Here is a 16,480-nt window from a genome sequence, read left to right as displayed (position 1 = left end):
TGACCTTAAGGTTCTCTTATTAACATAGAAATGTTTGCATGGATTTGCGCCCTCTTATTTCGATTATCTCTGTGATTTGATTCCCCCCTATGTTCCTATATGGAATCTCTAATCTGAAAATGTTGGTCTAGCAATGATGACTCCGAGAGCCAAAAAGAAGTCTGCGGGCTGGATAGCGTTTGTCTTTTTGGATGAAATGAGTTGAATTGATTGACGGTAAAAAGAGTTGTTATCCAATTGCTACTTATTTAGAAACAAAGAGAAATGTTGTTCAAAATATTTCATAGGATTTACCCCATCAAAGTGCTAATTGCTAACAGGTCTAACAAAGAGATTGTTGTTAAATGTACAATTTGTTCCATCTAATCCCGAAACTGTATAGGAATAATCTTAGAAACTTTGAAAAGTCCGTTTCTGTAGTCTGGGATCCGTGCGCCGAAGACCCCTCCTTTGGCTGCTACCCGGCTTTCTGTGCATTCGTCTTTGTCCAGGCCGTAGAAAAGAGGATCAACTCCACAAACTCGGTTTTTCACTGAAATTTTGACCAAATTTGGTCTTGTTTGCAAGATAATAGACTAATTTCAATAATCAGGGACTGATTTCATAGCCTGCCAGCATGGGATATTTGCCCAAAACACCAAAGAGGTTGTTGCAATAACCCTTTTTGTGTACTTTTGAGAACAAAAGTCCCTCAGGTGAGGAGTGTGTGAGAAGCAGCAGATGGCCAAGCAGGAAGATGAAGAAATAAAGCTTCCTATCTCTTTTGGCGGCGGACTTCACGGGGATTGTTCTCATCCGGACGACAGGGACGGAGAGAACCACAAGCTCTCCAAGCTTTGGGGCTCTGGTGAGAACAGGCCCCAACCCTGGGGATCTAGGTCGGCCATCTTGTTGTTATGATAATTATAATTATTGATAAAAGGCAACATTTTATGGGGACAAGAGATGAAATAGATCATCTATCAACAAACATGACACAAAAACAAAATGAAACGTTTTTGATTTCACTACCGTTCCAGTTCAAAATTCGTTTTTAATCATAAACGTTGCATTATCATTTGAGGCCAGTCTTTAAGCATTACTTTTGTCTTCTTTGCTCGTTTGTCTTGAGACTTTTTCCTCTTGTATTCCCTTTTTAATTTTTAATTTCATGTTTTCTCTGAAGTTTTGTGTCTAATCTTGTCGCATGCAATGTTTTGTTTGTATCAGAAATGGGCAGGAGGAGGAGTACAGGAAATTGAAATTGATTCAGGACTTTGTCCGATGGAGCGACTCAAACCACCTGCACCTAAACACCACGAAGACCAGAGAGATGGTGGTGGACTTCAGGAGAACCAGAACTCACCCGGTTCCTGTAACCATCAAAGGAGAATGTGTAGAAATTGTCCAGACCTACAAATACCTGGGTGTGCAGCTGGACAACAAAGTGGACTGGACTGCCAACTATCTATGTATGTAACCTCTATGTAGGAAAGGGCAAAGCCGACTTGACTTCCTCAGAAGGCTGGCCTCCTTCAAAATCTGCAAAAAAACTCGTGAAAATATTCTACGAGACAGTAGTGGCAAGCGCCCTCTTCTATGCGGCAGCGTGTCGGGGAGGCAGCGTCACGAAGAAGGATGCCTCTCGTCTCAATAAACTGGCTAGGAAAGCGAGCTCTGTTGTGGGCAAAGAGCCGGACAGCCTACAACAGTAGCTGAGAGACGGGCACTGGAAAAACAATCCATGGCATCCACTACACAGCATTATCTCCAGACAGAAGAGGAGCTTCAGCGACAGACTGCTGTCACTGTCTTGTACTACGGACAGACTGAAGAGATCTTTTCTTCTTCATGCCATGAGGCTCTTTAACTCAACCCGGCAGAGTAAAAGCACACAGTAAACCACACCACCTCAACCTACATTGCATATTACCGAATTTTATTGCAATATGTATTCTGTGTAGCACTGTTTAGTTACTCTATATAACACGCTACAGTGGGCATTTGCACGTCACACTGGGTATTTGTATATTGTTTTCTTTTTGTTTTATTATTGTATTGTTCTCAGCGAAGGTATGCTGCTGGAAATGTGAATTTTCCAAAGCGGATGAATAAAGTATCTATCTATCCATCTATCTTTTGGGCGGCAGTAGCTCAGGAGGTAGAGCGCTCGTCTTGGGATCAAGGGACCCCAGTTCGAATCCCGGATCGTCCGTGTTAAATGTCGAAGGGTCCTTGGGTAAGACACTGAAAACCCTAATACCCCCAATATGCAGGTTAGCGCCTTACATGGCTGCACAGCCGCTATTGGGAAATGTGGAGCACATTGTAAAGCGCTTTGGGAAGTCATTGACTTGAAAAGCGCTAGAGAAATGCACATCATTTCATTTTATTGTTTTTGAGAAAAATTTCAATGAAGAGGGTTACTTATACGTGAATGGTCATTGTTGTTGCTAGGTTCTGATTGCACAATTTTACAAATGCTTAACGCTTTTGATAACCTCATTCAAATCAAATGACCCTTTTTTCTTGATAATCGCATCGATACTTGTACATTTCTTTGATATGATGTGTTCATGATGTCGTTAGATGGAGAATACAATTGTTTCGGAAAAAAAATCCTTTTAGCGTATTGGCTTTATTTGGTAGAATCTTCATGCTTATAAACATTTCTCCTTTTTATTTCGTCTCACTGCTTGAATGTTGCTCGCCCAGTCGCCGGAATTTTTGCAAAATGTGTCCGTCTCCAAAAAATAGTTCGACTCCATTGTCTTTGTGAGTTGCTCTTCCACTGGCCGGCAACCGATTCAGGGTGTCCCCTGCCCGAAGACAGCCGGGATGGGCTCCGGCACCCCCGCGACCCCGCCGATGACAATGGATGAATCGACGTTTTGTTCATTTTTCCGGCCGCGTCCCATCAGTATTTTGTTCCTCTTCGTTCAGATGAGACACCTCTTCACCGTTCAATCTGTCCTTTCCAGTCCCTTGTCTTTCAAAAATGGATTTCCATTCCCGATGAATCAATCGTGCTTACATATTGGGATTTTTGGTAAATCAATAGCCTCAATCTGAGCGACCATGTAGAAATTCTCTCTTATCCATTTATTTTCCATGAATATTCTAGAATTCTTATGATCTGTCTCATATCGATTCATCCGCTATTTGGAAATTCATATCTTTCTCAGGACGAATCTGTTCCTCGTCGTCTTTTGAAATTGCTTTCCGTAGGATTGGCAAATGTTTTTTGAATTTAACCGAGTTCTAAATCGACATTTGTTACGTATTTGTTAAGGTTTGTCCATCGTAACACGCTCGTCCTTCAAAATTCACGGTACGATTCATTTCACGCTCTCTGGCGGCTCCTTGTCAAGCTGGCCGTTTTGGATATGCGCATTTCCCAGAATTCAATGCAATGAAAAGAACTCGTTTTTATATTCCTAACTATAGAAACAATCTTTCTTTCACCCACACGTATATTAACGTTGCAATCATCAGACTAATGACATCTTTTATACGTTTATCAATCTTCTATTCTTTTATTGTTAAATCATGCTCGTGCGTGTGTTCCTTTTCCTGTTTACTCCCATTGACATCATAAACAAGGCCTACCGAGTGGGACGGATTGTTCGCCGAGAGACACGGCCGGCTGAGCATGGCGCGAAGTAGATTTATAACTACATATTTGTTTTTATTTGAGTAATAAAGCCACCAAAGAGTATTTAGAATGATTGACTTTAACACTCCTCTCACGCGAGAGGAGATGAACAAGCTAATCATTACTTGAATGTCCAAACCACCCAGCCGCTCCGACACCCGTGTTCTCAGAACTTTGTCACAGACGCGCTAACCGCTTATCCACCGTGTCGCCTGCAAACGTTCAACCAAAGGACATCTGAACGATCACACTGCCCAAATGTCAGGTTCGAAACCTTGTCCGAATGAAGGAAGAAACTTTTGACTTACAATCAAACTCGTTTATTAAAGCAAAGCGAGCGCGTCGAAACGAGGCAAAATTGCGTTCTTGGATTTCAATGATATAATCCCACGAACTGAAGCGTCAGCCTCTTTCTTTTACCGTTTCCCAGATTTCTGATTGGAGGATAGAATAAAACACGTGCACCTAAGCGCATTCTGATTGGTTGAGACCAGAATCACATATTTCAATGCAGTGTATTATGTTGTGAGTCTAATAAATGATACATCACAGCAGTTCATTGTTTGAAAATAAATGGGAGTCTTGAGAAAATGACCAGTGGCCTCCAATTTGTAGAGACAAAGTTCCTTGGCGCGGGAATCTTATGCTCCTGTCCTTGGGTGGTACGGGTCAGCCAAAAGGAGTTCTGTGCACTTGTTTGATAACAGGAAGCCCACCGGTCATCTCCAAATTGTAGAGACAAAGTTCCTTTGGCTTGGGAAGCTTATGCTCTTGACCAGCACCAGAAAACTCAGACGCAACTGCACAATTATTGAATAAATATAAATGTATAAAAGTAACAGTATAGACTATAGAAGGGCAACTTTAGACCATACTTTCCCTTTCAGTTAGCAAGGGGGAAGGTGGAAGAAATGATGCAACAGGTTCACAGTACCGATCAATGAACCCGGTTTAAAGATAATGGACTCGTTTCAATGAGCCGACAAACAATCAAATAGATCATCTATCACGAAACATGCCGCAAATGCAAATCCTGATTCTTTTGAATCCGTATGAAGACTTTAGAGTCACAAATCTTTATGATACCGCTAGAGAGTCTGCTCACTTCCTGTGAATGAATGTGGCTTTTTTTGGCGTGGTAGCAGTCAGTGGTTGAAAAAAGGGGAGGGCAAAAGGTTTTGTGGCCGTTATGTTCCTATGGACAGCCTGTGTGATACTTGGTCAATTGAATGTTTTTAAGTTACAACAATTTTTGACCACAAACTGAGCAGGCAAAAGTCTTCTATAGCCAGTGTGGGTTCTTGTGTGTCATTGCTAGTCCCGCTATGGATGAGTTTTTCACCACAAAGTCAACAGCTGAAAGGTTTCTCACTGGTGTGGGTTCTAGTTTGTTTTGTTAAGTTGCCACCCTCGGTGCATCTTTCACCACAAATTGAGCAAGCTAACAGCTTCTCGCCAGTGTGGGTTCTTGTGTGTGTATTTCTCGGCTCCCACCCCGTGTGAATATTTAACCGCAAACTGAACGGCCGGAAGGCTTCTCGCCAGTGTGGGTTGGATGGTGAAATTGCAAGTGTGCATTATGGGTGAATTTTTTTTACCACAAACTGAGCAGCTAAAAGGCTTCTCGTTAGTGTGGGAAAGTGTGTGAATCGTTTTCCTCAAACTGAAGAGGTGGAAGGCTTATCTCCAGAGTGGGTTAGATGGTGTAATTTCAAATGCTCATTTAGGGCAAATTTTAGACCACAAACTGAGCAAAAAAAGGCTTTTCCCAGTGTGGGTTTTTTGATGCAATTTTAAGTTTCCATTCTGTGAGAATAGTTTTCCACTAACTCAGCAGGAAAAAGGCTTCTTCCCAGAGTGGGTTGGTGTGTGTTGTTTTAATCTCGCAGTTCTAGTGAATCCTCGACCGCAAACTGAGCAGGAAAAAGGCTTCTCCCCGGTGTGGGTTAATGTGTGTCTTTTTAAGTTCTCACTAAGAGTGAATCTTTGACCACAAACTGTGCAAGAAAAAGGCTTCTCCCCAGTGTGGAATAGTCCGTGCTTTTTAAGCTCTCATTTTTAGAGAATCTTTGACCGCAAACTGAGCAAGAAAAAGGCTTCTTCCCTGTGTGGATCAGTGTGTGTTGTTTTAATTGTCCACTCTGGGTGAATTTTTTACCGCAAATTGAGCAGGCAAAAGGCTTCTCACCAGTGTGTGAGATCTAATGTGTCTCTTTAAGTGGCAACTTGTAGTGAATCTTTTATCGCAAACTGAACAGGCAAAAGGCTTTTCCCCAGTGTGGGTTCTAGTGTGGTTTTTTAAGTGTCCACTTGTAGTGAATCTTTGACCACAAACTGAGCAGGAAAAAGGCTTCTCGCCAGTGTGGGTAAATGTGTGTGTTTTTAAGTTTCCACTTGTCGTGAATCCTTTTCCACAAACTGAGCAAGAAAAAGGCTTCTCGCCAGTGTGGGTAAATGTGTGTGTTTTTAAGTGTTCACTTTTAGTGAATCTTTGACCGCAGACCGAGCAAGAAAAAGGCTTCTCGCCAGTGTGGATTAGTTGGTGTGATTTCAATTGTCCATTGTGGGTGAATTGTTGACAGCAAACTGAACAAGAAAAAGGCTTCTCGCCAGTGTGGGTTCTGGAGTGTCTTTTTAAGACCCAATTCTGGGCAAATCGTTTACCGCAAACTGAGCAAGAAAAAAGCTTGTCGCCATTGTGGGTTCTGGTGTGTATTTTTAAGCTCCCATTCTGTGAGAATTTTTGACCACAAACTGAGCAGGAAAAAGGCTTCTCGCCAGTGTGGGTTCTGGTGTGTATTTTTAAGCTCCCATTCTGTGAGAATTTTTGACCACAAACTGAGCAGGCAAAAGGCTTTTCCCCAGTGTGGTTTCTGATGTGTATTTTTAAGTATCCACTTGTAGTGAATTTTTTTCCACAAACTGAGCAGGCAAAATGCTTTTTGCCAGTGTGGGTTCTAGTGTGTATTTTTAAGTTCCCACTGTTAGTGAATCTTTGACCGCAAGTTGAGCAAGAAAAAGGCTTCTCGCCAGTGTGGGTTCTAGTGTGTATTTTTAAGTTCCCACTGTTAGTGAATCTTTGACCGCAAGTTGAGCAAGAAAAAGGCTTCTCGCCAGTGTGGATTAGTTGGTGTGATTTCAATTGTCCATTGTAGGTGAATCTTTGACCGCAAGTTGAGCAAGAAAAAGGCTTCTCGCCAGTGTGGATTAGATGGTGTGATTTCAATTGTCCATTGTGGGTGAATTGTTGACCGCATACTGAACAAGAAAAAGGCTTCTCGCCAGTGTGGTTAATTGTGTGACTTTTTAAATTCCCATTTGTAGTGAATCTCTGACCACAAACTGAGCAAGAAAAAGGCTTCTCGCCAGTGTGGGTTAGTCGGTGTATTTTTATTTGTCCATTTTGGGTGAATTTTTTACCACAAATTGAGCAGGCAAAAGGCTTCTCGCCAGTGTGGGTTCTAGTGTGTATTTTTAAGTTCCCACTGTTAGTGAATCTTTGACCGCAAGTTGAGCAAGAAAAAGGCTTCTCGCCAGTGTGGATTAGTTGGTGTGATTTCAAGTATCCATTTCGGGTGAATTGTTGACCGCATACTGAACAAGAAAAAGGCTTCTCGCCAGTGTGGGTTAGTCGGTGTATTTTCAAGTGTCCATTTTGGGTGAATTTTTTACCACAAATTGAGCAGGCAAAAGGCTTCTCGCCAGCATGCAATTTCATATGCAACTTCATATAATACTTGCTTCGAAAGGTTTTCCCGCACTGGGAACATGTGTTACCACCTTCAGCGTTTACGGAGCGGGACGTGTCGTCCTCATCCGTTTCCACATGTTGACGGGAGCTGATGCTTAGAAGCTCCTGCCGACCGTCGTCCTCAGGTTGACCTTGATCTTCGGCGGTTGAACGAACTTGAAAATTGTCCTCTTCTTTCAGGTGAACAGGCTCCCCATCTTCTGTCTCTTGCTTATTAACGTGATAAGGCTTAAGTTCCTCCTCAATTTTAACGGCAGGCAACTCTGGGTCCTGCCGCGCAGTAGCAAGATATTCTCGGCCGACGTCTGCAAGACACAAGTCACGTTTACGGTGGTACCTCGCTACTCCGCGCTTCCATGTAATAGTTACAAAAAAATACTACTAATAATAATAATATCAATTCAAAAAATTCAAAAATGAATCATGAAAAATATTCCAATTTAGAAAGGACATTATTTTACAACATTTGAAAAGAAAACATTCAATTAGAACGAGTCATTTGAAAACACAAAGAAACGCACGTCTACGGCCATCGACGCGAGTCGATTGGCCGGCACTCGCCGAATACTCGACTCCCATTGGCCCGTCGGCTACAGTAGACCGCGCTTACCTCCTATACGGTACGCTTCTCGCCATAGCTGGCAGTGAGCTCGCCTTTTTCTCGCGGCGAATTTTCGAGTCGAAAGCTTTTTCGAAGCCCTCGGCGAAACGCTCTTTATCCCTCGGTGCGTCCAGCCAAGCCGAGAAAAAGCCAAAGATGTTCGCCGCTGAGGAGAAAGTGAGTTTAAAAGCAGGAAATAGCGAGAGTCCGACAATACGGCCGGAAGGAAGAGAGGAACGTCCGCAAAACTGCCGCAATCTCTTTCAGGAAAGATCAGGGGTCATCAGTAATTGATTTTTGGAAAAAAAATAAATATTTAAGTGCGAAAAAATTAATGTTAATTTTTTCGCGGCAAGGCCAATTAATGGGTATTTATTGGATTTCTAGCCATTAATTGGTAATTTAATGGTATACTAGCCGGTGACGACAGGAAATTTTCTATGGATCCAGGATCGGATGACTCCTGCTTCTTTGCATCACTTTCTTTCTTCAAGTGCTGACTTTTAATGCGGCTTTCCAAATTGCTCCAACCGGTGTTGCGCCGTCGGATGCGCTCGGCGCCACATGAGCAGCGCCATTTGCCGTTGACGACATCAATCTGCGTGAAGTACTCTCTAACCATTTTTTCCTTCGGTCCCATAACCGTGCCAAGATTACAATCAATACAGCGTAGTAGTAGCGGTGTACAACGTGTGCGTATGTGCATCCACGACGTACGTGCTCGAGGCAAAACGTGAGCCAATCGACAAGCCCGATTTTGTCCCGACCAATAAAAAGCTGCTTTGCAACCACACTACGTACGTACAGCTACCGTGTTTCCCCGAATATAAGGCCGAAATCATCGTCAAAAATTGAGGTTTTGAAATAAAAATATGTGTGAAAGTAATACATTTTCGCTAAAAATTTCTTAGAAAAGCATTGCCGTTGTTAAATAACGCTGATATCTACGGTTTTCATAGGTAATATGAGCCCGAATATTTTCGCAATTAATGGGTCGCAATAATTGCTAATTATTTAAATTTTGCAATAAATGGATTTGTGAGTTTAAGCAACCATCCCATTAATTTTTCGCAATTAATGGCATTCATTTTTCACCAATCATTTATTGCTGACCCCTGGGAAAGATGCCAAAAGGCTCGTAAAGAAGAAGAAAATGGAAAATGCGGCGCTTATTCGGATCCGCCGTCGGAAGGCCGAGAAAATCGGCCCGGATGAAAACCGAATCCCGGGTTCAAAGTTCAATTGGCTTTGAATCTCTCTCTCTCACCGAATTCCATATAGTGTACTGTATACAGGGGGGGTGTACTGCAAAGGGTTTTTCTTTTTTGAAGAGCGTCCCCATTAACCGCGATCACCGAGGTCCCACATTTATTTGTATTGCCCAGGGGCAATCAGGGGCTGAGAATTTTTGCAAAGTTCATGCATACGTTTAGTCTTCTTGCAATCAAATGTTATTTTTCAAGCCAAGCGACCTTGTGTTTATGGAAAGTATTGTTTAGGTGTCAAAAACATAGATATTAAAAAAGGAACCAAGGCGAAACTTCTGCTTGACATGTATCATTTTGCAAGGAGCCATTTTTCGCAGAAGTTTTCCGGGAAACGAATATTTTTCTAAAAAATTGGCAAAGTCATCAAATCGACTAAATCAGGGGTGGCCAACCCGCGGCTCTCGAGCAGCATGCGGCTCTTGAACTAGTTTCATGCGGCTCTTTAGGAGCTGTTATAAACTGGTTTCATGCGGCTCTTTCGAAGCGGTAACATGACATGCATCAAGAATGTTTAGCCGGCACTGTAATGTGCCTTCCCTACAGCTAGATGGCAGTTCGACAATGAATGTCTGTTTTAGCGACGTAAAACGAGCGACGAGAGAATATTTGTTTGACAAAATGTACTGTAGTCGATTTATGTGAAATTACCTCTTGAAATGGCAGGTTAGAAGGCACAGCCAAACTAAAATATGAAGAAGAACACAGGACGTTTTTGCCAGAACGGGAGAGTTTATATTATTTTATTGAACGTAATGACAAGCCTATCTGCCTTATACGTAACGCGGCATTAGCACATTTCAAAGCTTCAAATCTTCGGCGTCAATTCAGCTCACTCCACCCTAACATCGAACAGGAATTTCCAAAAGGGACTGAACTTAGTAAGAAAAAGTTGTTGACTACGAAAAGCAAAGCAGAAAAACAGTTGCATTTCTTTCAAAAAAAATTATGAAACACTCTGAGACCGTAACGCTTGCTTCGTATCAGTTAGCTTGGAACATAGCACGGGCTAAGAAGCTATACAACGAAAGAGAATTCATTAAAAATGCGTCATTGACGCCTTTGAAGTCTTGACTCCTGTAGACAACAAACTAAAACAGAGCAAATCAGATGTTCAACTGTCTCGCCACAGTATGGAACGAAGAATATCCGATATTAATGCAGCTGTTGAATAACAGCTGCACACTGACCTGCCAGCAAACTAACTGCAAGAGCTACGGATGGAGCGCCAGCCATCATCGGATCAATGAACGGGCTTGTGGGACTGTACAAAGCTGATCAAACATTTCCAGACTTTTGGGATTTCCACTGCATCATCCACAGGGAGCAACTCGTGTCTAAATCACTCAAATTTGACAACGTCATGAAACCTGTGATGGAAATCGTCAATCATCTGCACACATGCGCTTAACCGGAGGATATTCAGGAATATCATCGCTGAATTGGACCAAGGACTTCCAGGTGACCTGCCGCTGCACTGCACTGTGAGGTGGCTGTCAAAAGGCCAGGTACTATCTCGCCTCTTTGAGCTTTTGGATCCAGTGAAACTGTTCATGGAAGAGAAAGACAAGGACTATCCCAAGCTCTCAGACCTCAAGTCGATAATGGATCTGGAACAGTGCTCACAATGTCAACTGTTGAAAATTATTGATATTATCATGTCGGTGTGGTTATTTTCATCAGATCTAGTCGAGTAGAGATTTGTGTATGTGTGCGTAGATGATTAAAAGATGTTTATGTGTATAATGTGGCTTTTTAGTAACAAAGAAAAAAAATAATCAACTCGCCCCCGTTAACAACTACGATGTGGCTCTTTGTAGTAACACAAACGAAAAATTGGCTCTTAGTCGCTGAATGGTTGGCCACCCCTGGACTAAATCAACTGTTGTCTCATGAGAGATGAGTGTTAAAGCTTTCTTGTGGTGTGCCCTATGCCTGGATCGCTACATAGCTAAATTTTCTGTAGGCCATCAAAAACGAGTCAATATGGCCGACGTCGGCACTTCCCGTTTGAGAGAAACGTCCGGCACTCGTCGGAAACGGTCAAAGATTTTGGAATTTACACAAAACGTAGGTAAGGCAGAAACTGTGACAGGAGCGACGGGAGGGGGTGTTTTGAAAGGTTGACTGCGACTTTTTCAAACTTAATCCTTACTCGGGACTTGAAGACAAGAGATGGCAGTACATTTATTTCATTACGCTCAAATGAACTTTTTTTTTTGTATTTTGGGGAGTTTGTTCCTGTTTGGCCCAATAAAAGTAACATTCCAGCATAAAAGCGCAATGGAAAAGCGCACGAGGGCTCTTTGAACTCAATGGAGCATCGCTCGCACATTCTTAATAGAGAAAAGTCCGCGTGGTCGTGTCAAATCCGCACACACGCGAATAAAGCAAAAGCGTCACTAAAAGAACTTCAAAATAGACGTCTTTGAAAAAAATCAGCCAGGGAGACGCCCTTATATTACGCCACAGCCAAACCTTAGATGTCGAGTAGTCATGTGCCCGTCTGTGCCCGCAGAGTATTTCAGAGGAGCGCTTCGTGCGGCGCCAGCCGATGTGCGTGTCGATGACGTTCGAAGCCCCGCCAAACGCGTGTGCGGAGAGTGATTCGCTAGCAAAGAGTGTCGTTTGAAGAAAAGTGCCAGAGTAACGCAAGATTGACGCCCCGATATTTGATTGCACGCACCGATCACGTTATAAATAATTCTGTCCAGGAGATGGCGTCATGGAGGACATGATTCATCTTAAAGCCGATGACGCGTGTGTGTGAAACATTTGCCTGCAGGGCTTCACTGCTTTATGGGGCTTCATTTTGCCAAGACTTAACTCTCAAGGATGATGCAGAAACCACAGAGAGCAACCTTGTCTGTTCAACCAGAAAGTAAGCTACAGTGAAGAAGTATTTGAAGACCCTACTGTTTTGCTATTCCTGCTTAGAAATCACGGAGGGGTCTGAAATTTTCATCAGCGGTGCATGTCCACAGTGAGAGAGATCAACTAAAAAGAACATTTCAGAAATCACAATGCATTTTAGAACGATTTGTTTGAACAGCTGCAAATAAGTATTTGAAGTATCGTCTAGAATTCTGACCCAGAAAGACCTGTTGGTCCGCCCATGAGAAGTCCACCCGCACTCCATGTATCATCCTGAATCAGATGAACCCGTTTGAGGTCGTCGGCTGCACAAGTCCACCCCACGCAATAAGTAAGACTTGAACACGGCGATGACCAAAGAGCCGTCCAAAGACACCGGAGACACAATTGCACACCTCCAGAAGGCCGAAAAGGGCTACAGAGCAATTGCCAAGCAGCTTGGTGACAAAAGGTCCACTGTTGGAGCAATCGTTAGAAAATGGGAGAAGCTAAACATGACGGTCAATCTCATTCGGAGTGAAGCCCCATGCAAGAAACCATCTCGTGGGGTCTAAATGATTCTGAGAACGGTGATGAATCTGCCCAGAACTACACAACAGGAGTTGGTCAATGACCTGAAAAGAACCGGGACCGCCGTTTCCAAGGTTACTGCAGGAAATACACAAAGACGTCAGCATTTGAAATCACGCATGGCACCCAAGGTTCCCCTGCTTAAACCAGTACACGTCAAGGCCCGTCTTCAGTTTGCATATGACCGTTTGGTTGATGCGGAGGAGACACGGGAGAAGGTTTTGTGGTCAGGAGACCAAAATAGAACTCTTTGGTCATAATGCTACTAAGCGTCTTTGGAGGAAGAAGAATGAAGAGAACGATCAGAAGAGCACCATTCCTACTGTGAAAAATGGGGGTGATAACATCATGCTTTGGGTTTTTTTTTTTGCTCATGGGACAGGACGAGTGCACTGTGTTAAAGAGAGGATGACTGGGGCCGTGTATTGTGAGATTCAGGGGAACAACCTCCTCTCCTCAGTCAAATCGTTGAAGACGGGTCGTGGCTGGGTCTTCCGACATGACAATGACCCGAAAGCAGCCAGGAAAACCAAAGAATTGCTCTGTAAGAAAAATATCAAGGTTCTCGCATGGCCCAGCCCGTCTCCAGACCTGAAACCAATCGAAAATCTTCGGAGGCAGATCAAATTCTATGTTTTTCAGCAACAGCCCAGAAACCTGACTGATCTAGAGAAGATCTGCGTGGAGGAGTGGGCCAAGAAATCTCCGGCAGTGTGTGCAAACCTGGTGAAAGACTACGGGAAACGTTTGACCTCTGTAATAGCCGACCAAGGCTACCGTACCAAATATCAACATTCATTTTCTCTGGTCAGCACGGCGGTGCAGTGGTTAGAGCGTGTGCGGCACAGTTCTGAGGTCATGGGAACCTCCTGCGTGGGTTCAAATCCAGCTACTACTGTGCAGAGTTTGTATGTTCTCCCCGTGCACTCCAATTTCCTCCCACATTCCAAAGACATACATTTCAGGTAAAATGGCCAGTCCAAATTGTCCCTCGGTGTGAATGAGTCGTCTTTCCCCGTGTGCCCTGCGATTGGCTGGCGACCGGTTCAGGGTGTCCCCTGCCCAATCCCCGGAGATGGCTAGGATGGGGTCCAGCCCTCCCGCGACCCAAATAAGGTGAACCGATACAGCTATGAGATGAGGTTTTCTCAGGTGTTCAAATACTTCTTTTCTTCACTGTATATATTTTGAAAGAATGAGCAGGACAGAAGCCCAAAACTCATTCAAAAAGAAAGTACGCTGGACGTCGACGGCCAAATATCTCGGATTGCGGAAAGTAAAACCACCAACCTGCTCTGTTCAACACAATTTGGAGTATCTTGTAAACAGTTCCTGGACACTCTGGTTCCTGCCACGCAGTAGAAAGATGGTCTTCACCCATGTCTGAAAAACACAAGTCAAATGGCATTTATTTGTGACGCCTTTACTCACAGAAACTCACAAAATGCGCAGAACACCATTGTAACATCAACCTGATCTGACAGCTACAAGAGGGCAAGGAAAGACTGAAAAAAGAGTCAGGATGCGCAAAATGAAGAAACCTTGGGAAGGGACCACGCATGTGGTCATCCCCCTTCCAGGATGACCAAGCGGATATGGATGTTGCAAGGGCCTTAGTACATAATACACGGTCAACCTCAAAATTTAATATAAAGGAAGTCATGGAAACATACATACTTTACAAGTACTCTCATAGCCATGATCAAAGAGATCAAAGCCAGCAGAAAAGCTAATGTTGTGACTCATTCATTTGCAGTGAATTGTACCCGTTTTTATACTATTTTTTGTTATTATTTCTATTTTATCATATATATTAGAAAGGATGATGGTGGTTAAAATTCAGAAGAAAGTAAAACATGTTGAATTCATTGTAAACGTTAAAAATCCGCTGTATGATCTCTTGTTAAAATGGATGTACAAATCTATTGTCGCATTCTAAAATGTCTCATCTCATCAGCTGCACCGCTTATCTTCAGTAGGGTCGCGGGCAGTGGGCAGGGGACACCCTGGACTGGTTGTCAGCCAATGTATTTTATGTAAATGGTAAAGAAAGCTCTTTGATATGCTTTGGGTAGTCTTCAGAGAGAGCTCCTACTGAGATCAAAGCCAGCAGAAAAGCTAATGTTGTGACTCATTCATTTGCAGAAACTGTAATCATAAAAACCTCATCATCCGGTCCGGCATGAATGTGGATCTTTGGTGGGACAAGTACACCGCGGTTACATATAAAAGCAGAAAAATGAGCAACTCGCCGCAGCATTGGTGCGGGCCGCCATGTTGGATCCAATCCAAAGCTCAATTGAAATGGCCATGCACTTTTTGTTTGAAGTCATGTTGGCATTTTGCATTTGTTTTATCAGGGAACTATTGAAGTTTTGATTGGACTTCAAAATTTAATTTGATTTCCTACACTTTAGGTTTTGTAGGAGAAGCGAAAATGACAGACCTTCCCCGAGCTGCTTGGAAAAAGCGTCGGGTCGTCGACATTCTCGCTCGCTCTCCTCTTTGGCTCCCCGAAGCTTCTCTTGAAAAGGTTCTTCTTCCCCACTGGAGCACATTTTATCCACCAACGAAAAAACTCCAACTCAGCAGTAGAAAGGACCACAAAGTGATACTTGTGACGAGTTGACGTCGTTTGAGGTCGACTAGAGGACTTTCTCCACATTCTATTGTTCGGCAGCCATGACACCTTCTCCTACGAAACCCCGCCGCAATGGATTGTGGGTACAAGTGGCACAGATCGCATGATGCGTTCAAGAAAATGGGTGTTTCGGGAGATCCAACCAGATACGACCGAAAAGCGTCTCAAAAATGTGGAAAGTCGGGGTTTTCTGACCCCCGACCGGGGAAATGTGATTAGAAAGACACTAAAAGTGGGAGGTCCTATTTAAAAAGTTGGGGTACATAGCCTTTCTCCTGGTTGGAGGTTGGAAAACTCGGTTGTCGTCTTTACAGGGAACGCAGCAACAGAAAACACATAGAGGACTAGATAGATCCGCGCAAATTGATCTATTGAAGCTTGGAGTTAAGTGCCTTTTTTTAAATATTTTTTTGTTGTTGTTTTAGCTCATCATCTGCAAAATAGATGCTAAATGTCAGTCACACGATACCGTTGGATTGTTGGCATTAAGGTTCATTGATTGAGCAAGCACAATTGCAAAAAACATTCCAAACAATCAAATAACTCTGTTACACCGACAGCAGGACACACACATACAGTAACAAATAAAATAAACAAAAAACCACACAACCATTTTTGGACCATGGATGGTAATCTACAACAGCAAACCGCAACAAAAGAACCGTTGCGTGCGTAATGACGTCACACAAACGGAAAACATCTTACCGCAATATCACGAGTAATAGCGCTCTTAAATTGACAAAACTTCACAAGCCCTCTTTGTCTGTTTCTCCCCCTTTTCAAACTACATTGCCTTCAAATGCGCGTTCAGCTGGCGAATATTGACATTTTGGCGCCAACCTATCCATTATGCTCGTTTGTTTCTGTTGCTGCGTTCCCGAAAAGACGACAACTGAGATGTCAAACCCCCGACCAGGAGGACAAGGCTATGTACCCCAACTTTTCAACTCGGACCTCCCACCTCAAGTCTTTCTAATCACATTTGCCCGGTTGGGGGTCAGAAAACCCCGACTTTCCACATTTTTGAGACGCTTTTCGGTCGTATCTGGTAGGATTGCCCGAAACACCCAGTTTCGTGAACGCAACATGCGATCTGTGCCACTTGTACCCACAACCCATTGCGGCGGGGTTTCGAACGAGGATG

The 16,480-nt window shown here is 43.3% G+C and overlaps 3 protein-coding genes across 4 annotated transcripts in view; 1 reads left to right on the top strand and 2 right to left on the bottom strand.

The window, feature by feature from the left end:
• Nucleotides 1-16,480, bottom strand: part of LOC148368211 (uncharacterized) — a 157,539-nt gene that overhangs the window by 34,328 nt on the left and 106,731 nt on the right. The gene's annotated exons all lie outside the window — the stretch shown is intronic.
• Nucleotides 1-16,480, top strand: part of LOC148368215 (uncharacterized) — a 359,448-nt gene that overhangs the window by 336,146 nt on the left and 6,822 nt on the right. The window lies entirely within an intron of this gene.
• LOC148368216 (uncharacterized) lies at nucleotides 5,644-10,487 on the bottom strand. Its single transcript, XM_088329630.1, has 3 exons — nucleotides 10,442-10,487; nucleotides 8,010-8,152; nucleotides 5,644-7,736 (listed from the first exon to the last, which is right to left on the bottom strand). The coding sequence occupies exons 1-3, from the start codon at nucleotides 10,485-10,487 to the stop codon at nucleotides 5,763-5,765; spliced, it is 2,163 nt and encodes a 720-aa protein (XP_088185756.1). The 3' UTR covers nucleotides 5,644-5,762.

Source organism: Urocampus carinirostris, chromosome 3, assembly GCF_059441175.1.
Source record: "Urocampus carinirostris isolate Australia breed hairy pipefish chromosome 3, RoL_Ucar_1.0, whole genome shotgun sequence".
In the NCBI taxonomy this organism is placed as follows: domain Eukaryota; kingdom Metazoa; phylum Chordata; class Actinopteri; order Syngnathiformes; family Syngnathidae; genus Urocampus; species Urocampus carinirostris.
The sequence above is the reverse complement of the archived record's forward strand: the minus strand, read 5'-3'. Positions and strand labels throughout refer to the sequence as shown.